A 24,826-nucleotide genomic window follows, 5' to 3' on the forward strand; every position below is an offset into this window, starting at 1 on the left:
GTATCAAGCACATATCAGCACAGATTTTCACTATCTTTCACCCGCCATCAGACCAGAGCGTTACTCCCGCAGGGCTGTCACAAACCCTTGCTCGCACCGTGTATCATCGCAGCCCCGATAAAACATCGAACTCCCAGCACAACAAAACACACTGCAATCGACAACAACAAACCCGAACCGACCGGCGGAACCCGAAGTCTTCCATCCAGTACACGCACACCACCACCGCACAAAACACACGGCAAGCCGGACCACGAAGAATGAACCGAACGGGAACCGGACTCATCTCGGCTTCCATCTTGCTTCGCTCGCGCGCGTTCAGTCTTCTAGTGAACGCCGTGCGGTTTGGATGTTGTTCCGTCTTACGACCAGCCATCTTTTTTGGCCCCCCGGTTTCTATCGTGCGTCTCGTAAACTCGTGTTTTCGACCTGGGTCGGCTGATTGTGATTGGGATTGTGTCATTTGATTTGGCAGTGATTGATCGTGATCAATATGGAAGCAATTGTCTTCAAATTGTTGATTGATTTGAAGTGAGAACCAGTGATAAAGTGAATTTTAAGATAAATCGAAGAAAATGTTTATGTTTTGTCTGGTCGAAGCCGAATGAAGGTGCAAGAGTGAGAAGCAAGTGATTGAAAGAAGGCAAAACAAACGTGCGGAGGAAAGAGATCAGAGAATAACGAACCCGGTTCGGCAGGTTCGTTTCGTGTTTTGTGCTTTGAGAAGTGTCAAATCTGTTTCAGAGCCGGCTTGTTTGGGTGCGATGAATTTTTGCTGGCCAAAGCCGGTGTAAATATTTTGATTATGAATGCTTGATAATTCGGTGCGGATGAAAGTGATTCCCATCAATCGGGTAATAATCAGCTGATATCGATACATCAAAAGTGTAAAACCAGAAACCATCCCGTCGTACGAAAATAAACCAACAGGAAGCGAAAAGAGTTCAACCGAACCATCGCATCGGAAAAGCAGTTCTCATCGCAAGCTGTCAAAATGACGAATTTATGTGTTTACATTGGATTATTCCTGGTGTTTGCGGCCGGCGGCAGTGCCCATCTGAACCTGTATCTGAACCAGCTCGAAGTCATGCGATTACTCGGTAGGTTGATAGTTGCGGCCCCCTAACAGCTGCCGGCGACGAATGCAATCCAAGTCTCCAAGAAAACAGAATCGAATCGGAATGTGGTTCCGATCGGGGATTTGGTACAACAAGCAGAATCATCTTCATTCTTGTTGTTCGAGCGAGTTTTGTTTATGTTATCGTTACTCGGGCGAAGGTACATAACCTTGCTTTCAATCGGAACCATGCAGCAAATGGGAAGAACTTGTTGCTGGTTATTTTCGGAACGGTGTTCTCTGTAAATCAGTGGAAGACATGCGAGCGACTTGACGGGTTGAGGGCATCTGAAATAATATTACGCTAATTCCACGTGATGTATTGGAGCACTGAATGGGAATGTCGTACCGTGGTTTGCGTATGGTTTCAGTAAGAAAGGATTTAAATGAAATACATAGCTTGAATAAATCGTGAAGCAATTTGGAATGCACTATACCATATTTAAGCATCGACAAACGTTGTGAAAACCGATGAATTAAGCTAACTTAATAAGAAATGTTCATATGGAAAATTCAACATGAAGCAATGAAAAACGATTCACGGCATTTGACCAACAGCAAGGAACAAGAGACATTTTTTCTGGACTAGAAAAAACAACACCATTGTGAGGAAGTAATGCTTCTTCTTTCTTCTTTTCTGGCATTACGTCCCCACTGGGACAGAGCCTGCTTCTCAGCTTAGTGTTCTTATGAGCACTTCCACAGTTATTAACTGAGAGCTTACTATGCCAATGACCATGCGTATATCGTGTGGCAGGTACGAAGATACTCTATGCCCTGGGAAGTCGAGAAAATTTCCAACCCGAAAAGATCCTCGACCGGTGGGATTCGAACCCACGACCCTCAGCTTGGTCTTGCTGAAAAGCTGCGCGTTTACCGCTACGGCTATTTGGGAAGTAATGCAGTGTTGTTGAATTATCCATTCAGGCATCAAGCAGGCTTGAAGAAATGTCTGTATGGAAACCAACTGTCAGTAATTGCTCTAATCTTGGCTCGTAAAGACGCTTTCAGGAAAACTATTTTCCAGTTGCTACAATGGCGCAGCCGGTAGACACGAGATAATTCGGAATCCTTGAACAACTTAAAATGCTTCTATAAAGTAAAAATCTAAAGAAATATTGATTGAATCAAAAAGTAGTCTCCAACTGACATGAGCGGTGATGGAAGGCAAACGGTTTCTGATGGAAATAGACAGAAATCCGAAAAAAATGGTCTCTGATAGACAAAGACAGAGAACCGGAAAATGGATCAACCACTAGCTCATTGATCTTTGAATTACTAAAATTTGTAAACACTTTATGCTGAAAATTATGAAGCAGAAAAAAACAACGCTGATGACACAGATGCTTTCGTCATAAAATAGATCAATCTCCATCGTTAACCATCAATGTTCTGTGGATTTATAACTGAAAAATTACTTCGAACACAGTTTGAAGATATTTGATTGAACTTCGTACATCTAGAGTGCTGCAATATGACTGTTGATAACCGAATTCTAGAATATCCCGATTGAAATATTAAAGTGTCCAGCCAAATTTTTGATTGGAATTAAAAGGATACTGACTGCTGTATTCAGGTTCCAAATTATTATCTGTACATTCGCTACTTGAGTCTATATATTCATGACCAGAACCTTCGGATTCAGAATGGCATTTGAAAATTTATTATCTTAACCTGATTTCCTGTATCGACATTTGAAGATTTTTACATAAGCCCGCAGATGTATAGCCGAAACTGGGGTAAGGTACCGCGGGGCAAGTGGGAACGGAAAAAACGTTATTTCCAACAAAGTGTTCAATTAAATTTTCAATTGTCAATATTTTTCAAATTAAACAACACAATCACATTTTGGCAACATATTTGCTGGTGTGTGCATGAAACTGATCAAATAATTTCGAAATTGTGAAAACCTTGGAAGAAAGCTTTAGAATGAGCCATTGGACGAAGTTACCTCGCTAAACGGGGCAAGTGGGACACATCCAGTTTCATGCGTCAATCCACATCAGTAAGTCAACCATTACAATAATAGGATTGATAAATCATAGATTTTTAATTTTAGGTACATATTTGATGTACATAAGGGATCAACCATAAAATACGTAACGTTTTCGGAAGAAAACCTTTATTTAATAGTATGTCACCTCACATTTAATATTAACTGAAAATTCCTCAATAAAAGCATAAAGAAGAATTAAACATGTTCAAAATATATCATTTATAAGTTGTTAATTAAAATGCAGCACATAAGCAATCAATAATTGACGAAAATATGTTTTGTTATTATTTATATGCATGACAGAAAACCCCTTCATGTAGTGGAATTGTTTTCTATCACTACTTAATTTGGTAGAAATAACAAATCAAGTTCAAATAAAATAGAAAAGTAATCGTTCTCTTGCTGCATTTCAAATTTCATCATCAAAATTTCATATGCAAATCAAAAATTTCATATGAAATGAAAACAAAATACTGGTTTATCGTTAGCAGCTTGTAATAATACTTAAAATTGTAGCTTCTTGATGGAAATTCGATTTATAACACATTTATTTTTTGCGAGTCAATACAAGAGGTGAAACGTATCACAATTTATCATGCAAGTTGAAAATGGCGCTGAACTGACAACTGTTACATGAACCACATGGTAACGAAAATAACAATATGTTTAGTACTAAATACATTCCTTGTCATTGTATCTTCAACTTTCTAGAAGAATACCCCCATGAAAAACTTTTCCTAAGTGAGCTATGACGAAACGCCCCACTTACCCCGTATTCTCACTTGCCCCGGGTACCTTACAACTTATTGATACGTATGTATTTGGATGGCACTGACTGGATTCTGAAGATTCTTAAACGAAAATTGGTCCCATCGTGTACTTAGTACAAGCAAAGGAAACAAGGAAAAAGCTTGCTTGTTTTTACACTACCCTTATGTTTATCGGAATGGTTACATTGTGGACAAAAATCAGAAAATATATTGATGGAACCGAATAATTTCAGATTTGAGTTCAATGTATATAACATGTACAGTAAATAACCTAAACCTGGGAATACCTTATCTTAAAAAAGACAACTTGACAATAATAATGGAGCTGCAGTGCCAATATTTTTCGTTGAAATCTGTAAGTTTTTCGATTGAAATCTGTAAAATTTCATCTGAATCTCTTGATCATTGTCAGATTATTTTTGGCTAGAATCTTTACAATATCAACAAATTGAAAATATAAATTTGAAAATATTTTACAGGCGTAGGATATCCGACAGAGGGTACAAAACAGAATTACATCAACACATGTTATTATGTTTTAAGGTTTTTTTCGAACATAGGTTGATATAAACTTGATGCAGGATGTTGTAAAAATAACTTAAATTAAAACAAAAGTGTATGAATAGTAACATAAACATAACAAAATGTTTTTTAATTATATCAAAAACATATCAAACCAAGTTATGTTATACAAAGTATCAAACCTATAATACTGTTCGATATACGATAATATTGTATATTATTGAAAGGCATCTAGTTATTTTTGTTATAAGGTTGTTAAAAATGTACAAAAAATATCTTAAAGGCAAATAAAACACATTATGTTATATTTTTGTTTTAAAATGTTCTGTGGCTAACGGAGCCTAACAAAATTATATCATAATATATTCTGATAAACTTTTATTATATTTTTGTTACAAGCCTCTAGTCGGGGTAGCTTCTGAATCAAACCAGTAGAACCCAGACAAAAATTTAAAAGTTTTTAATCAGACTCCTCACAAAAATTTGAAGAAATTTGACCATAAACTGAGGATTCCTAACGAGAGCAAGTTCATTCATAATAAGTATCTTAAACCTCTAGCAGAAAATGAAGATTTGTCATCCGAATCTGGAGGTTTCAGCCTGAAATTTAAGGATTCCTCGATATGGAAATTAATTTTGTTTTTAGGTTTTTGTCCGATATTTTAAAATTTCTAAACTGTTCTGGCGACAATTAAACAATAAAAAGTATCTATTCCTCTCACATCTTGAAATGGGATCGAAAACTACCGTCAATTAGGACTTTCCGGTTGGTTTTGAATTCTTTTATAATTAGCACCAGTCACTATTACAGTGGGACATCTTCCATATCTCTTAAATTCATTCCAAAATTCCTAAATTAAGATTACGGAAGTCCTCCATAATACTAACAAAACGTGCTCAGAAGCTACTCTTCAAATGCTTTTGAGCATACATATAGTAAGTCCAGCAGTTCAAGCAGAGATTTCTACAACTTTCCTAAGAATTTCTAGAGAAATACACATGAAGTTTCTGAAGAAAATTATTCCTGAATTTCTGAAGAAACATTTTATGAATCCAAGAATCTCCTTCCCTGGGTTTGATCCAAACGTATCTCTAGAGGATTTGATTCTAAAATGATTCCTTGTGAGATCGTTAGAATATATTATTCTTGAAAAGGTTTTTGCCACAAATTATGAGAAAATGACGGTATAAATTCTATTGAAAATCTAGACAAAAATCTTAAAAAATATTCGAAATTTATTTCAATCAAAACTTGAATAAAAAGGAACAAAATATCAATAATTTCTTTAAATCAACACAGATTTCTATAGAAATCGACACTTTTTCGTAATAAACCGCGAATTTTGAGGTGTATTCCTGAAAACAATTGTATTCTTCAGTGCTAGGGAGGTAATTTTGTTTTGCACAGCGTCACCACGATTTTCAATCTTATATTTTTCTCAAAACTGATCCTTAGTTGATCCATGTGGGGTAACTGTATTCAGTAATTCTGGAAATTCTCGTATTCTCGTATCAAATCTGTTACTTTTGATTTTTTTGGCCAATGAAAGGGGAAGGACAACGGCCTCACTCTGCCCCTCTAGAATCGTCCATAAATACTATGCGTTAATTGTTAGTTAGTTAGCAAACTTGAACTAATCCATTAATTTTGAAAATTTTGCATCTCAATTTGTTCAAATTCACAATGTTGTCCATAAACTACAGGTCTTCCAAAATAGGCTAAAAATGTTTAATATGCGCTCCCCCTAAGGAAAAACTGCTCTATGCAGTGGTAAATGTATTACTTCTATAGTTTTTGGTGTCAAAGTGTTATATACTCAGTTGGTCATGCTCAGCATGCAACTTTCTCTTGCCAGGTAGCTTCTGAAAAGAATACAAGACGTTTTCTGTAAACGGTCCAAATCTTGACGTTTCAAAACAAACCGCCCCTCCCGTAGAAGAAGACGTTTCAAAACAAAATGCCCCTCCCGTAGAAGAAGTTCCGCAGCGTTGTAGAAATGTTTAGAAGGAGAATTCCACCACTTGCTAAGCCTAAAAGGGTCCATTAGCAGTCGTCTTCCGGTAAACGTTTTTGTCATAAGTACAATATTAAAGGATGAGCTTCATTTACAACGAGGCTTGCCTATCGGATCAAAGATTTAACGCCAAAATGCTGATTTTTTATATATTTGGTATTTCTATTGGTTGTTTATATTTCCCAAAGATCTTATATGCGTAACATCATTTTTTCGCGGATGTTTAAGTTATGTAATCACATTTACTTGTTAATGAAGCCTCAATCCTTTGAAAATGAAGTGGGGCGTATTGCCCGGTTGGTGTGCATTATACCATATTACCCTATGTTTTTTTGATGGTGGTGAAAAGCAAAATTTAAATCTTTTGGATTTCTGAAGACCAGTTTCGTCATTATATTAGAGTACTTCAAAATTATTACATTAGAATATTGAATATGAAGATATTACCTCATTCTTCTTCTTGGCATTAACGTCCTCACTGGGACAGAGCCTGCTTCTCAGCTTAGTGTTCTTATGAGCACTTCCACAGTTATTAACTGAGAGCTTTCTATGCCGAAGTTGCCATTTTCGCATTCGTATATCATGTGGCAGGTACGATGATACTTTATGCCCTGGGAAGTCAAGGAAATTTCCATTACGAAAAGATCCTGGACCGACCGGGAATCGAACCCAGACACCTTCAGCATGGCTTTGCTTTGTAGCCGCGGACTCTAACCACTCGGATAAGGAAGCCAGTCATGTTGTTATTAAAAAAAAAATACATATTTCTTATCATTTTTAAGCTTTTCGAAATTTCTTTCAAAATTTAAAGAAATGAAATAATTTTTTTGAAAATAAAGGAAAAATCAAAACCATTCCCCATGCTCAAAACGAAACGATTCCTTCAACGAATCCCACTTTGATTGACTGCCGCTAGAATGTCTTCCCGCATACGGGATCGAACCGTTTATCCAGCCCGTCGGTGGTAAAAGTCTTTCGATGTTTTTTATGCTGATCCATATTAGTTTGATGTTCGAAACAACCACCATCCGACCGAAACTTAACATAGTCGATTTGCTGGGACAAGGGGATTACCAATCAACCCGGCCGGGGAATTTGGAAATCCGTGTCGTTTTTCGAAATCAAACATAACACCGATAATTCAATCACGACACAATTTCCAACCCGAGGGGGCAAACAATTGATATATCATCATTTTCCTTCTCGAGAGTGCCATCAACAGGAACCACATCCGTGGAAACTCCGTTCTGCAGTGGGTGTGAGAAAACGTGCTTCAAATCGAGAAGTGATTGTGTAAACAATGCAAATGTGAAAATTTCCACGTTATTTGCTTGCTCACATACTTGTGATTGATTGAATTCAAACATTCCTGCGTCAATCCATGCAACGCTGGGATGCCTCCACCGACTATGGATGCATGATCAGTAGGGTGACCCTTACAAAGATAATTATCTGATTCTCAAATCATGATTTACAAGACATGAAATTCATAGATTTTTAGACCATGATGTTATGACGACAAATCATGATGCCTGGAGTCATAATCATGGTTCTTCTTAAGCGTAACATCTAAATTGACAACACTCATTCTTATCGATCACCCGTATTTCAACGCGAGGGATAGGTTGTGTGGCAGAGTATGTGGTTTTCCGTCAGGAGATTCTTAGTTCGAATCCCAATCTGGTGTTTTACGATTAATTTTTATTTTATTTTTTTTAATGTTGTCGGATGGAGAACTAATGATAGATAAGAAATAGATGCGCAAGTCTTCTTCTTCTTCTTCTTCTTCTTCTTCTTCTTCTTCTTCTTGGCATTACGTTCTGATTAAGACAGAGCCTGCTTCTCAGTTTAGTGTTCTTATGAACATTTTCACAGTTTGTAACTGAGAGCTTTCTTTGCCAAAGTTGCAATTTTCGCATTTGCAGATCATATGGCAATCCTACTTGCCCAGGGATGTCAAGGAAATTTCCATTACGAAAAGATCCTGGACCGACCGGGAATCGAACCCAGACATCTTCAGCATGGCTCTGCTTTGTAGCCGTGGACTCAAACCGCTCGGCTAAGGAAGACCCCATGCGCATGTCATGATTTTAAAATACACTGGATTTATGAAGTGATGAGACATAATCATGATTTCTATATCTGATTTCTACCTGTGTAGTGATAACAATACAAAAATCTTAAATTACAACCCCTTATTATGTTCATTTCGACCATCTGAAGCTTTTGTGAAAGTTTGAGTGAAATACGTCAATTATGGTGGCTCAATGAGCTTGAAGTTTTGTATTGCAAAAATTGAATTTTTCAACTAAATTTTTGCACATAGCAGGCGCCAAAGCCGAAGAAATGTTTTCGTTAGTGATTGAAAGATTCCCCTATCTAAGAGAAAAGCGGGGGTTAAATTCTGAAAAAATGAGAATATCTTTCACATATCGCTCTCTGTAATCATGAAGATCCGCAACACATCATGAGAGTCTGTTTATCATCTTCTGCCACAGCTCTGATTTGATCGGGGTGATAACAGTGCATGATAAAACCCATTCAAACAAGCTCTAAACTTGTGGGACACTATTGCTGTAGGATGTTCAGGAATTGTTTATCATTACAGTAAAATAAAACGCCTAGCCCCAATGGTAAATAGGCAAGGGAAACGGGATTTGTCATTTCTCTCTTTTTGGAGCTCTCGTTCATTGCTGTCATTTATCAAGCTTGTCACAACTTTCGATATATTGTCGATCATGGACCGATGCAGATAAGATGTTTTTCTGCGCTTGCTTTGATCGTACTTCAAAATCAAATCAGAACAAATTATGAAATGCCTGGTGAAGATGCTAAAACCATGGTTGATAGCGAACGAATTTCTTGAATGTAGGAGCTTTAGACTACACAGGAACCAAGAAGTGACCAAGAAGAATCCAAACTGGGATTGAGGAAATAAAAACCAACAGAACAGAAACCAGACGACGAGAGTTTTATTTCTAATGAAATCTGACTACCTGGTCCTCCAAGAATAATTTTTAGATTTGGTTTTGGAAAAATTCTCTTGACATTACTGCTTGCAATACTGTATGCATTTTAATGTTTTTTTTTTCAGGAAATAATTTGACTCAGAAAACCTATATCTGATATTACACCAAAGATTTCTTCAGGAGCTTCAATAAGAGATTTTTTACGAACTTTCTTAGGAAATTTTCCGTGATTTTAGATTCAAATAACTTCGAGAAGTCAATCAGGAATTGTTCTTAATATAACTACAAAAATTACAACAAAAACTGCAGCATTCATTCAAATATTGTTTCTTATTTTTTTCAAAAAGATTCTTAGTTATAGGACTTTCTTCCGTATAAAGCAGCTTCCACAATTCAAACAGTAATTTCTCCAGAGATGTATCCAGGGATTTTCCAGGGTTTCCTACAAAACTACAAAATTGTCGTTCATGGTTTCCTCAAAATTCCAACCAGAATTTTCTCTAAAGATAGGGTGGAAGTCTACTTGGGCACCTCCATGGTTCACAAGGGAGTTTTTTCATGGCCAAATTTTCTAAAAATTTGGAGTAAGAAAAACTTCGATATGACTCATAATGTGGTCAATTATAAATTCATCAACTTATAAAAGCCTCCATGCAGAAGTGAATCGAAAGTGCCATGAACAGAATCTGGCTCCCTACATTCAGGAGTTACTCTAGAGATTATTTGTGAATCTTCCCAAGAAAGTGTTAAGCTTTTTTTTATATTTTCTGAGAAAGTTTTGAAAACACCCGATGGGTAAATGAACCTGCCTACGGCAGAAAATCCCTTCAATAAAAAAGTAATTCCATTCAATGCAATTCAATTCCGATGGGTAAATACTGAAGTAACCTTCGGAGAAACTTATGAAAGTTCTTAAGTAACCCATGACGAACTCCTACGATGATCGCTGAAAGAACTTCAGGACTTGTGAACTGCCGTAATCTGATAAAGTGACGTAAGCCACATTAGAATGTTTCACTTATTAAGCTTTATATCTGCAAAAGTAATGAAATTGTGATATTTCTGCAACATTGAGTTACATAAACTAATGCTCAGTAATTATTCTGAACGAAACATTCTCAAAATTAATTAATGGTATTTTTTAGATATTAAAAAGGTGCTGAAATTAAAAAAAACACTTACTTAAGTCTGCCAGATGACGACAGTTACTATTTCCTAGATGAATATCAAAGATAAATAAAAAATAAGATCAATCCAGTTTCTGCATGAATTTCCTGAAGATATTTGTTCAAAAATGATTAGAGGAATATATGGAATAATTGCTGTAGTGGTTTTAACTGATGTAAAAACTTTTATAACTGTTGGAAGAATTCATGGAAATTTATCTTGAGAGATTACCAATTTTTTGGCTGAAGTCTGCACACTGGGGCAGATCGCTGTTTTCAACGACTAGAACCTCAAGATCTCTGGATATGCCTCCTAGATGTTTGGTTAATTCAACAAAGTATTTAAGGATATTTTGTACTACATTTTGACTACTTAAAATATGAAATAAATCTTGGATAGCGCTGTATGACACTTTAGTAAAAACATTAAAAAAATCTTGTCATCAAAATATTTTATCATCAAGTTTAAAGTTTAACGTGAATTAACGTCATTAACTAACAAAATTTATGGACCAAATGGTATTATTAGTAAAAACAGGCAGATAGCAGCAACTAACTTTTTTACTACGGTTAGTCAAGAACTTTAGTTTCACTGTTGCGATGAAAGAAAAGTGGGGCACACGGAACCTTTTTGTTGTGGTGGTTTGAAATTTTGATGAAAATATGTTCAAATACTTAAATTCGATTAGATTTTCATGTATTTATATCGTTAAAATGTGCAAAAAATTGAATTATGACAAATAGTTCTCGGGAAGTCAAACTTAACTAATGTTTCAATAAATATTTAAACGAAATTAGATATAATTCGTATGTGTATCTTCTTATTCTTACTGGCGTTACGCCCTAACTGGGACAAAGCCTGCTTCTTAGATTAGTGTTCTTATGAGCCCTTCCACCGTTATTAACTGAGTGCTTTCTTTGCCGATTGACCATTTTTGAATGTGTACATCGTGATGCGGGTACGAATATACTCTATGCCCTGGGAATCGAGAAAATTTCCATTACGAAAAGATCCTCGACCAGCGGAATTCGAACCCACGACCTTCAGCATGGTCATGCTGAATAGCTGCGCTTTTACTGCTACGGCTATCTGGGCCCCTATCTCTTCGTTTTTAATTAACAGAAATTCTGTTATGCTTAGAAAAAAATCATATTATACGATGCAACAAAATAAATACGCCTTGATTTTCAAAAGTTCATAAAGTTTTTTTTTCTGGATCTGATCATACTATAGGTCTGAATTATAAATCACACATTGGAATAACTTTATTTCGATCATGAAATTGCTCTAGCCAAATTGTAGACAATTAATTAGTTGCCGCCATCTGCCGATGTTATTTCACTTTGTTATTGTCAAGGTTTGAAAACTTGATGACGAAATATTTATTGTACGAAAAAATAGCCAAAATCGATCGTTTTTGCTGTTTTTACCAACATGTTATCCACATCAGTGATAGAGTGTAAGTATTTTCGAAATAAATATCAAAAATAAATCAATGAACAACTTAGCGGAAGAAAAAATCTAGTTCTAGTTGTAGATCTAGTTCAGTTTTAACTTATCTAGATCGAAAATTAAGATGTCATTTCAAAATACCTTGTCGAAGACACCAATCCTTTAGCATGCATATCCAGAGTGCTAGAGGTTTTGGCCGTCGAAAACAACGATCTACCCCAGTGTGTGCCGTTTGGCCGAGCACCATTTGACCGAATGTCATTTGGCTGAAACGGTCGTTTGGCCGAAGCATTGAGTTGGATTTTAAAAAACGGCCCAACGATTGATTAACTGTTCAATTTGTTTTATTATGTTATTGAACGTCATGTTTGTCAGGATATAAAGCACCAAGGAAAAAATAAAAATGAAATGTTAATTTAGGACGAAGCTGTGAATTTCGCACATCATTTGAAGCCTCTTGGCTGACGGCTAGTTCGTTCTTAGGTTACCAACGGTGTACTAAAATATATTTTTTTTTATTTTATCAGATTTTTTTCCTTCCATAGGCTGTTCCTTCGAGTGTTGTTGTGCGATCATATTTGAATTGGTCATATCACCTTCTTAAAGCATTTGTTGCTCTTTGTTGTTATACTGATATCAGCTTAAATTTTCATAAGAGAGGTTTCCTCCTTTAATCATAGGCTATTATTTCAAAACTTTTTTTCATAATTATTGGTATTAAAATTCATAACACGTTCATTAAGAGTGTTATACAAAATCTAATGTTTTATCATTACTTCTGTCGTTATTAAAGAATAATAACATTATTTGAAGTTTGAATTATTTGAAAGCTGTGAATGAAAATCAACATGTACTTCTATTCAGAACAGTGCTGTAGCTTTGTAAGTCATTCGTAACATGCATACTTACGTTTTTTGTTTTATTTTATTATTTCAGCCAAACGGCATTCGACCAAATGGCTCGGTCAAATGACCTTTGGTGAAAAGTAATGCCGAAGAAATTCTCAGATAAATTTCTGGAGGAACTTAGTGGAAAAAAGTCTAATTTATTGAGAAATTCCAAGAAGAGTTCTTAATCGACTTCCTGATTCTATATTACAATCGTGAATCTATATCAAAATGTCTAAGGGAAAAACGGGAAAAATCGACGAGCAAAAATGTAGGGTTTGAGTTTCTTTAAAGACTCTGGAATACATTTTGTAGATTTTCTTGGAGTCGTTTAAATGTCTTTCAATTTAACAGTTGAAGAAAATGGTCCAAATCATGGACTTCAGAATTTCTGGAGCTTTTTCTCGGTGAATCTGAGGAAACAATTTCTGCGAAGCCTGTGGAATAGTCGCGTAAAAGAATAAGGAAAAGATTGTTACTTTACAGACTATTTTAGTTACAAAATGAGACATTGGGCACCTTTGATTAAAGATAGAGATTTTTTGAAGACTTGCATTCAAATGGTGACCAAGTCCTTTCAAGAGAAACCAACCAGTTAATTACAACAGAGTTGTAACAGATTTTGTTACCCAGTTAGCGCATTTTTTTCAACAAAATATGTTATATTTTTGGGTGGTTAGTACTTAAAATAACAAAAATTATAACACAATTTCCTAAACAAAATTTAAACAAAATACGTTATAATGTTAACAAAAATATAACTCATTTTGTTTTGAATCAAACGAAAATGTTGTTTTTTTTATCATAACTGAGTTATAGCAAAATTTGTTGTTTTCGCCACTCTCAGATTTTGTATAACAAATTGTGTTATAATTTAGTTTAAAATTTAAACAAATTTGAAACAGCGTTTGTTATTACAAAATGACACAAAATTTGTTATTTGTAAGAAATGTTGATATAATTTTGTTATTATTCGCTGGTCGGGAACTGCTACCAGCTTTACGCAACAAACCATAAAGCTTTTAGAGAGAAACATAAATTCGGTTTTCCAACAGGATGGAACTGGCAGCTCGAAACATTATTCCAAAACATTGAACGTGTATTTTTTATTGTGGCATATAGGTGTCCTTGTTGAATTTAAAAACATAGGTGTACTTGTTTAAGTAAAAAGCATTGCGTTATAGCCATTACGCAACTGATTTCAGTTACGTAATGACTATTACGACTCTGCATAATTCAGTGCAGGAAAGAAGGTCGTTTCATGACAGATTGCACACTTAATTATTTTACGGATTTCTGTGAAATCTCAACAGCTGGACAGTTCGGTGAAATAAATTAACGGAGTAGAGTAAATTTTTACAGTATTTGGTAAAAAATCACCGGAATCCGTAAAATTCCGACGATATAAAGGTGTTTTATTTCACCAAACTGTTCAACTGTTGAGATTACGGTGAAATTCACCGTAATGAGCTTAGTGTAGGGCAAAATCCTTTCCCAAAGAGAGAGAGAGAGAACGGGGGTACCCTAAATCAATTAAAAGGACCACGGAGGACATTCGCTCTACTACACCTAGATCTGCAGGAAACGATTCACCTCCGAGGGTCCATTTCCCAAAACACATCGCCAGGTTAAATATTTACTTTGAATCGCTTTCTCAGTTCGATCGTCTGCTTCTTTCCCGGAGTCTACCCGAGCAGGAACGAATAACTCGTGTCGTTCTATGCACTTCATATTTTAATATTATACCTCAATTAGGTATTGTCCAGTAGTTCTGATATTGTTCACACCTAAATTTGATATTATTATGGTATTCACAATATTTTCAAAAATAATGAGAAGTACCTCACTTCTGCATTAACATTCATTGTGTATTATTTAGATATTGCAATACCTTATCCCATTATCATTTTGAATATGCGTAAGAAGATATTATTTAAGATATTTTACCTTCTATGTGAGGTTCTTTCAGATGTAAAGTTTTTAAATTCTGGCATGGAATATCTCAGTTTGGTATCCTGCAGTCATTTCCTTATGCTCGGTTACCCATGGAAAGAGGATTGCCATGAAATGTACTTACAAGATTGAGGACAATGTGTCGATTTTTAGGCACCATCGCCTCCGGGAGGAGGGAAAGCAGTTACCTTTATCGAACGAAAGTTTTCGGAAGGTTTACGGTTTAGAGAGTTGGACATTAGAAAAAAAAAAAAAAACAGAGGAATGTTTTGAAATGGGAGAGGCCGAGGTGACAAAGCCAGGTAATAATCACCCTTTTCTGTCTGCAACGGCACGGAAATAAAAAGAACTGCCTCCAGGATTAGACAAGGATCGGTGGAGAAGGCACAGTTTCGTTTGTTTCGGGTTATGTTTTTTTCTCTAAAAGGAGGGATGGGAAGTGCGGTGAAAGGTCTGTCAATGAAAATAAGAGGCTTAAATCAAAACATTTTTTGTTTTTTATGGAAATATTGGAGGGATTCTTATTTTCTTCTTTGGTTGTCTTCTTCGATTGTGAGCGGTTGGCTATGCGCATGAAAATAGTTTTTTATATTCGTTGTGGTCAATTGATTTTGTACAGATCATGAAATTGTTTAATTTCTCTAGTCCTTAAACTAGATGAATTGAACAATTTTATTAATATCATATTGAAAAGATAAAACTGTTCTGCATACCTAGTTCTTCATTCTCATTTAGCTTTATATCTGGCGACTTCGAACGATTAAGCAGTTTCTAATTATAGCACCCGTTCCACGAATGCATTCGAAAGGGATAACCACATCTCAACTCGAATCGTTCCCACTGACAATCTTAGCTGACAATCAGCTTTCCATCGATCAAAACCAACAAAACCCCAGCTGCAACAGCTTTACGACAAATAGCAGGTCAAATGTATCCATCTGTCACTTTGGGGCTCAAGTTATTGGAGCAACGCGCTCGCTCAGAGTTCTTTCCATAAGATGAGAAAATACACTCGCAGCAGAAATTCACCATAATCACCTAATCATTTAACGCCTCCTGGATTGCCGCGTTCTCAACGAAGGCGGTAGCGGTGAGGCGCGGCGATTCGACGCCCCATGTAGAATGATCCATTTGACAGTGCAAGTCATAAACATTTCAAAACGGCAACCGAAGAACCGGCGCACCGCATCCATTCGTCTTTCAATGCAGAGCAGAATCAGAAAACATCAATTCCCCGCTCGTCGAACACGTTGCTCTAAGATGGGTAGTGGGTTCGAATTCGAAATTATAATCCGCATGCGGCAGCCAAGAAAGTGAAGCTGACGCGGGAATGGTCCATAAAGAGATGAAGGATCCCTCGGAGATCTGACGAGAGCGACGGAAAATGTGTTGCATCTCAAATGAATTGGCTATGATTGATATATTTATGGGCAATGGCTTGGCAGCCAGCGCTAGGATCCAGTGTCGGAAAGTGATGCAATGTGTGGGGAGTGTGAAGGGGAGGGGCTTTCTCGAAGGAGGAGGTGTTATGGGATTGATGTTTAACTGCCGGCGCAGTAGCATTAAACGTTTTCCGCCAACACTTCGACCACGTGCACGCATTAATCCATTGTTGGATCACGGTAGTCAAACGCCTTGACTGGTCATGGCTTAGTCGTAAATTATTCCAGTTTGATGGTGGGTATGAAATCTCGTTTGGCTTTTGGATGAAAATTGTATCAAATCATTTGCTTGCAATCAGTAGTGGGTATCTTATTCTCGATTTGTGCAAAAAATGTTCTTGTTCACGTATGTTTTGATACTACAGCAATAAATGTACTCTTTCAGGGCTACTTCAATACCTATTTATTTCTCTTCGATCCTTGTTTGGACGAGTTTTCCTTGGCATACAATTGAGCAATCAATTCGATGCTTCAGACAATAATTCCAAGCAGCAAACCAAAGAAGCCTCTAGCCCAGGCTGTTCGAATCAAATGAGGAAACAAAGGTTGCCACCAATCGTGTTCAGCTGATCCGAATTTGGGGGATTTAGGCAGGAAATCTTGAACTCCATCAGGGGAATCAAGGTTTTCTTCCAAATTGCAAATAAAGGAGACTGTCGCGTTTTGCCGGAAACTCTTAAAGATCGCGAACTTCTTCTCAAACGTCTGGAAGAGAAGAAGCACAAATTTTTCACTTATGACGACAAAACTGAACGTTTGTTTAAAGTTGTCTTGAAAGGTCTCTCAAGTGACTATAAGTCACCTGAAGAGATTAAAAATAGAATAAATGATTTACTTGGATTTTCCCCAGTCCAAGTAATCATTATGAAAAAGAGTAGCCAATCTGGCATTGCTCGGAAAAGGCTTTCTCAAGAATATTATTTAGTTCACTTTAACAAAAAAGAACTAAATAATATAAAAGCTTTAGAAAAAGCAAAACTTTTGTTCGATGTCCGTGTGACATGGGAACATTTCCAGAAACCTGGAGGAAATTACCAGAACCCCACTCAGTGTTGTCGGTGTCAAAATTGGGGTCATGGTACAAAAAATTGTCGCATGGATGCTAAATGCATGATTTGCGGAGGTTCTTCTCACGCTAAGGACGTCTGTCCAGTAAAGGATGATACCGATAAGTTTATATGTGCGAATTGCGGGGCAATCATAAGTTAAATTGTTGGGCTTGCCGTTCGCGTAGGTGAGTCGTCGAGGCTCGCGACAGGCAGATGAGCAGTAATATCCGTTACGATAACGGTCGTTTCCGGAATTTCCCTGGTAGAGTATCGAACAATGCTCATTTTTCAGTTAACGATCGCTTGATCATGAATCATACCCATCAGGAAGATCAGAATCATGCTGATTCACAAACTAATGTTAATCCGTTGGGTAGTCGTTTGAATATTTTTATTTCGAATGTATCTACCTACGGAAAATCTTTTGCCGATATCGAAGCAGGTAATTTGAACTCCTCCCCTGTTCATACTATGAGTATCCATTCTAATTGTTACAAATCAAATGGAAAAAAACCCTGCTGTTACAGGAAACTTCTACTCCGCCTCTTCGTCTACCGAAAATTCTAAAGGAAAATCATCAGATAATGTACCCACTTCAAGTGATATGTCTGCTTATGATTTTATTTTTCTAACTGAACAATTGAATCTAATGATTGATGCAGTCGCTTAATGTTGCCACCGATACCATCACAAGGACCTTTTCCATGTGAGGTTGGGAAAAAGTCCTATTCTGCTTCAATTTTAAAATCATTTTCATGGTTGCATACATTTCTGAAATTTGACATAAAGCGAATGGCTAGAGATGCTTGTATTAGAAAGTCAGCAGATATTAATAACGCCAAACAATTTTTCGACTGGGTTGTGTCGCAAATGGTGAAAGACCAATTTAAAAAATATTGGGAATTTATCTATGCAACTGAAAATGACTATTCAGAGGCTGAAAAATTTCTTCAGGAAAGATTTTCTAACCTTGTTCCAATTCCTGGAACAAAAAAATATCATTCATTTATACCAGAAGACGAACGAAGCATTTTTGCTAGTGAATTCTCAGATGCACATGAAAACCAAGAAAATACGGCATGCTTTGTTTTTAATAACACAAAGAAACGAAAATCTTCTGGTGTTAGCAACCAAAGACAATCTTCCCGGTTGAAAAAATAGATAGTATTAAGATGAAAATGTAAGTTATATACTGAATAATTGAATAAATAAAATTAAAAAATATTATAATAATCTTATTTGTTCCATAGAAAAGAAAGAATCCCTTTTCAGTGTAATGAAAAATTGAGGCAGAAACATTTTTTTTAGTTTTTCTGAGCGGTGTAATTTTTCATGAAAAACATCATCCATTCCGACTTAAACTTCAATAAAACCAATCCCATATCTTTTTTTTTTCAGATGTTGCAGAAAATTTGCAATTACTTTGATAAAAAATCTTTGTTTTTCCGATGCTTCGATTGAAATAAGAGGTTTTCAAAGAAAAGGCTTATATGGTAATTTTCCATAAAATTGGTTATGACTCAAAAAAGAAAAAAAAGTACATTTCAAAAATTTCAGCGATTTAAGCTTATGAAATTACCTTCTCAAAAATATATATTTGAAAGTTTTCCACTGGAACATAGTTTTTCCGGATTTTCTTAATGAATTTTCTCAACGGTGGAAAATTTTGTGGAAAACTGTTTCCAGTTAATTTTTTTTTTGTTCCTGATAAAATTTGCTGTCATTTTCATAAAGAAACTTTGTTTCTACGATGCTTCGTTCTTGAGTTATGATTTTTAAAAGTAAGTAGTGTCAGAGGAAAACAAAAAAAATCCAACTGAGTTTTCCGGGAAAATAGGCGACCCTGAATTTTTCTCATTTTTTTTTATTCATATATTAATGAGCCCTGCCTGTGGAAAAAGTTTCATGAAAATCTGAGACCTTTTGGCCCAAACCCGTACGGAAATAAAAAAAAATCCCCGTACTTGAAACCTGGATTCAAGCTTAAAAAAGATCCTAACTTTTTGATCGACTTGATGGGGCATGTGGGGGAGTTGCAATCATCATTTATAGGCGTATAAAACATCAATTGTTTTCGTCATTTGAAACTAAAGTTTTTGAAACTTTAGGTGTTTCTGTTGAAACACAGCTTGGTAAATATGCTTTCATAGCTGCCTATTTGCCTTTTCAATGCTCTGGACAGCAAGTTAATTTGTTCCAAACTGACTTGTGAAAATTGACTCGCAATAAGTTAAAATTTTTTGTCATTGGTGACTTTAATGCCAAACATCGGTCATGGAATAATTCTCAAAGTAATTCCAACGGCAGAATTTTATTTAATGAGTGCTCTTCAGGATATTTCGCAATTCAATACCCTGATAGCCCTACATGTTTTTCCTCTTCTAGAAATCCATCTACGATTGACTTGGTCTTAACCGACTCTAGTCATCTCTGTAGCCAATTAGTTACTCATGCTGATTTTGATTCTGATCATGTTCCTGTTACATTTCAAGTATCCCATGAAGCGATCCTCAATCCTATCAGCTCAGTCAATTATTTTCGAGCCGACTGGAATATATATGAAACATATATTGACTCTAATCTTGATGTTAACATATATGTACAAACAAAACTTGATATTGACAATGCTCTTGAAACCTTAATAAATTCCATTTTTGAAGCCAGGAGCATTGCAATTCCAAAATTTGAATCTGTGATTATAGACAATGATTTTAAACTCTTGATCCGTCTTAAAAACGTGAGGAGAAGGCAATTTCATCGCACTCACGATCCTGCTATGAAAATTATAAGGCAAGATTTGCAGAAAGGGATCAAGAAACGTTTTTCACAATTAAGAGACATAAATTTTGAATATAAATTTTCTCATTTGGACCCTGGCTCTAAGCCCGTTTGGAAATTATCTAAACTTTTGAAAAAACCTCAGAAGCCAATATCAGCGTTGAAAGAGGAAAACTAATTATTACTAACTAATTGTGAAAAAAACTCAAAAACTTGCTATGCAGTTTGAAAGTGCGCACAATTTTAATTTAGGACTTACTAGTCCAATTGAAAATCAAGCTGCTCAGAACTTCGAAAATATTCTTAATCATGAGAACGTTTTCAAAAATTTCTGGGAGACTGATTTGGAAGAAGTGAGAACTATTATTGAAAAAAAAAAAATCAAAAATATGAAAGCCCCTCGCGATGATGGAATTTTCTACATCCTCATCAAGGAACTTCCAGAAAGAAGTTTATCATTCTTAGTTGATATTCAACAAATGTTTTCAGTTGGCATATTCTCCTGACAAATGGAAAAATGCCAAGGTTGTACCAATCTTAAAACCGGACGAAAATCCTGCAGAAGATTCAAGCTATCGTCCAATCAGTTTGCTTTCGTCCATCAGTAAGCTTTTTGTAAAGGTCGTTTCGAACAGAATGATGGTCGACATCAACGAAAATTTAATATTTGTCAATGAACAGTTCGGATTTCGCCATGGACATTCGACTACTCATCAACATTTACGTGTAGAAAAAATTGATACGTTCCTACAAATTTGAAGGCTATTCTACTGGTCTTGCTCTTCTAGACATAGAAAAAGCATTCGACAGGCAGTGTTTGGCATGAAGGTTTGATTGTAAAATTAAAAATCTTTTAATTTTCCAACATACATTGTTAGCATAATTCAAAGCTATCTTTGAATTAACACTTCAGGTTAATTATCAGAACTTTAGGTCTGAAAAACTTCCTGTATGAGCTGGTATTCCCCAAGGCAGCATTTTGGTACCAATATTATACAATATTTTCACATCTGACTCACCTGAGTTACCTCAGGGATGCCAAAAATCCTTGTTTGCGGATGACACAGGACTCTCCCCCAAAAGACGAAGCCTGCGTGTCATCTGTAGTCGACTGCAAAAAAGTTTGGATATATTTTCTTCATACTTGCAAAAAAGGAAGATTTCTGGAACATCTGTACAAGTTCTGATCAGCTTAAGTTTTTGAAATCTCAGTTGACCAAAAAAAAAACGAAATCTTTGAAAAGTCATTAAAGGTGAAAAAGTACAGAATACACTGTTAAAAACGCATTTGCTTTTATAACATTACTAAATGTTACACTTCCTAGATCAGTCTAGAAGGAGTCTTACAACATATGTCCACTAACATGTCGACCACGTAATGTTTCCGGTATTCAAATGCCTCAACTGATCATGGTTTAGTCGTAAATCATCCCAGTTTATGTTAGATATGAAATCTTGCATAGCTTGCTGACGGAAATTCCAACAAATCATTCGCATTTTACCATCGCTCGCAATCACAATCGCCAACAATTCCAAAGAATCCTAAAAATTCGCCGAACTGTGCGTTGGAATTGCTGAATTTCAATTTGATTGTCCATTGCATAATGATTCCACCCGTTCGCATTCCAATTTCCAAGCTAATTTATTGCCATCCGAGTATCTTCCCAGTCAATCTCCGTCGGGTTTCCCTTCCAAAACCCGCATCAAAAATTGCATTCCGAGCAAGTTTGTCGTGCCAATGAAATGTTCAAGCAGCATCAACAAAAAAAAGAAGCGACTTCCATAGCAGTGCGCGATTTTCGCATTTTGGGAAACGCATTCTGTCACACGGTTCGAATAACTTTTGATGGGACCAGACTGACAACTGATGATACGAAAGGTTCGAACGAATTTTAATCAGTGGACCAACCAGTTTTTCCTCAAACGGGTGGTCATAAATTATTGAACGCTGCTGGTGCTCTTAAAATGGGTAAATGGGGTTTATGAGTGGAAATAAAGTTTAGTTTTTTAGTGAGCACCAATCTCATAATTGACATTTAATAACGTGCATTTCACATTTGCAGTCGGTTGGTGGATTGTGCAACGAGATCTCGTCAAGCGGACTTTTGGAAAACATAAAAAAGTACGTGGGTGCGTTGTTTCCAGTGGTACTCTCCAGAAGCAGTCTGTGAACCCGACTAGAGGAATACAATGAAATTGTTTCTGAGCTTGTTATTCGGTTAGCAAGGTTTTTCTTAGAAAAACCTGAAAGACTTGCTATAAGGACGAAGCCTGGGTGTCTTCTGTAGTAGATTGTAAAAAAGTTTGGATATTTTTTCTTCATACTTGCAAAATTGGAAGATGTCTCCTGATTGGAAGTATTAACTTCCCACATGAATCAAAGGCTCTTTGTGGTTTTTTTTATGACAGAATCCAACCATAATTTCTTGTTTTCTTAACATGGAATAAAACTGCCCATGTATAAACAATTTCTATGAGATTCTTGATAACAAATTATGTTATAATTATGTTATGAAATCAACGTTTGTTATCATAAATGATTGTGTATTAATTATGTAATATTTTCCTCAGCCAAATGCTTCTTAAAAATAAAACAAAACATTTTGTTTATAACAAATTTTGATATAACTGTGATACAGTTTTGCCGGAATCCACTGCTCGGGAATCGATCTTGTTTGTTTAGGGCCGCAGCAATGCCCTTACATTCGTCGAGGGGATAGACAAACTGACGGCTTTTACGATCGGACACAATGCACCGAGCGAGGCAAAACAATTCCGTCAGTGTGTGCCATAAAATTCTAATTTATGGGCTGAATATTAAATTTTAACGATCGCTTGAACTTTTCTGCTTCAGTGGCTGATGCAGTAAACCGGGTCCGACCGAATGCACCGCTATTGGATTCGTCGTGACATGTGATGGACGCCAGGGAAAAGGAGTTGGGATTTTTTTTGCGGAATTACTGCCTTGAATGGTGAAAATTCAAGACGGACTAATGTTAACTACAAGAGAACAGTAAGTTAAAGATATTGAAACAAATGTAGCCTAGACTTGCATAGTCCCTTGGATAATTTTCTGCCTAATTGAGATTTCCAAGTGAAAAGGAAGCAACTCACTGGGACAGAGCCTGCTTCTCAGGTTAGTGTTCAATAAGCACTTCCACAATTATTAACTGAGAGCTTTTTTTGCCAAAGTTGCCATTTTCGCATTCGTATATCGTGTGGCAAAAGTACGATACTCTATGCCCAGGAAAGTCGAGGAATTTTCCATTACGATAAGATCCTGGACCGACTGGGAATTGAACACAGACACTTGCAGCATGGCTTTGCTTTCTAACTGCGGACTCTAACCACTCGGATAAGGAAAGCTTCAAACTGAAACTGAATTCAGGAATTGCCTAAAAAAAATGTTAGCATGACATAATATGTCCAAAATATTCCAAAATTTGAGTTTCTAACACAAAATTTCAAATTTTATATATCTTGACCTCAATTGATCGAAATATATGTCAATATATTAGATTAAACGATTAAGGTAAGTGTTTTTTTTTCAGTTGAAAAAAATGCACTTTAACAATTAATTTCAAATCAATTATTTTCGTTAACATGTCTTATCAATGTACAAAATTCTCGAATCATATATAACGGAAATAAAATTTTACATAACTGAAATAATTATGGGATAACTGTTTTCAGGACGAAGGAAAAACATTTGTTTATAATCACTCATCACACTGAGATTTGTTACATTTCGAGCTCGCATATAACCATCCTCAAACCACTCTGCTCCCGTCATCTTACCAACAGCTCAGCATCCCGTAACTTGACACGCAGCATTCAAAGAAAAAAAACTGTAATAGATTATTTGTTGTCTCAAGTGGCGCACAAATTCTGATAATTTCTTCATCATCGACTGGCTGCGACTTGGTGTCAATAGTGGTAGGCAGCACTGACTGGTATGGTAATGATTCTCTCAGCCACCACCGAAGACGACGACGATGATGACGACGACGACAGTTTGGCTGATCTCAAGTGGCAACCGACAACAACCCGTGCGTTCCAAGCAATTGAAAATTCAAGCTGAGTCGTCAGCTTTTTTTGGTGTGTGTGGTTTAAACTTGCTACAAATATTGCATCGTTCATTACGTTCTTTTGTTTACATTAGACCATCTGGGGAATGGGTTTTTAGTAGTTTTTGGCTACTGCGAGAAAAGTATTAAAATCGTTCCAATTTGTTAGTTGAGCTTACTAGTGATGATACCCAGTTTTGCATACAGACACTTGGTATAAGTTCTTCTTCTTTTTGACATTACGTCTCACTTGGACAAAGCCTGCTTCTCAGCTTAGTGTTCAGTGAGCACTTCCACAGTTATTAACTGAGAGCTATCTTTGCCAAACTTGCCATGTTCGCATTCGTGGCAAGGAAAGTCAAGGAAATTTCCATTACGAAAAGATCCTGGACCGACCGGGAGTCGAAACCAGACACCTTCAGCATGGATTTGCTTTGTTGCCGCGGACTCTACCCACTCGGCTGGGGGAGGCCCGTTTGGCATAATCACGTTGGCCGAAAGAACGTTTGGAAAAAATACCTTTGGCCGAATGGACGTTTAATCGAATAAGGTATCTTTGAGCGATAATAAACAAAACAACCAAAAATAATAGCCCTTAGAAGGAAATATTTCAAGTAAAATAATATCAGCTTCATTTCATAA

At 36.3% G+C, this 24,826-nt stretch overlaps 1 protein-coding gene across 1 annotated transcript in view; it reads left to right on the forward strand.

The window, feature by feature from the left end:
* Nucleotides 1–320: 320 nt before the first annotated feature.
* The window catches only part of LOC5575168 (tyrosine-protein kinase Dnt), a 363,394-nt gene continuing 338,888 nt past the window's right edge, over nucleotides 321–24,826 (forward strand). The window contains exon 1 of the mRNA XM_021846589.1: nucleotides 321–1,100. Coding sequence (XP_021702281.1) covers nucleotides 995–1,100 — 106 coding nt within the window. The 5' untranslated portion in view covers nucleotides 321–994. The remainder of the gene's footprint in view (nucleotides 1,101–24,826) is intronic.

Source organism: Aedes aegypti, chromosome 2 (genome assembly GCF_002204515.2).
Source record: "Aedes aegypti strain LVP_AGWG chromosome 2, AaegL5.0 Primary Assembly, whole genome shotgun sequence".
Classification (NCBI taxonomy): Eukaryota; Metazoa; Arthropoda; class Insecta; order Diptera; family Culicidae; genus Aedes; species Aedes aegypti.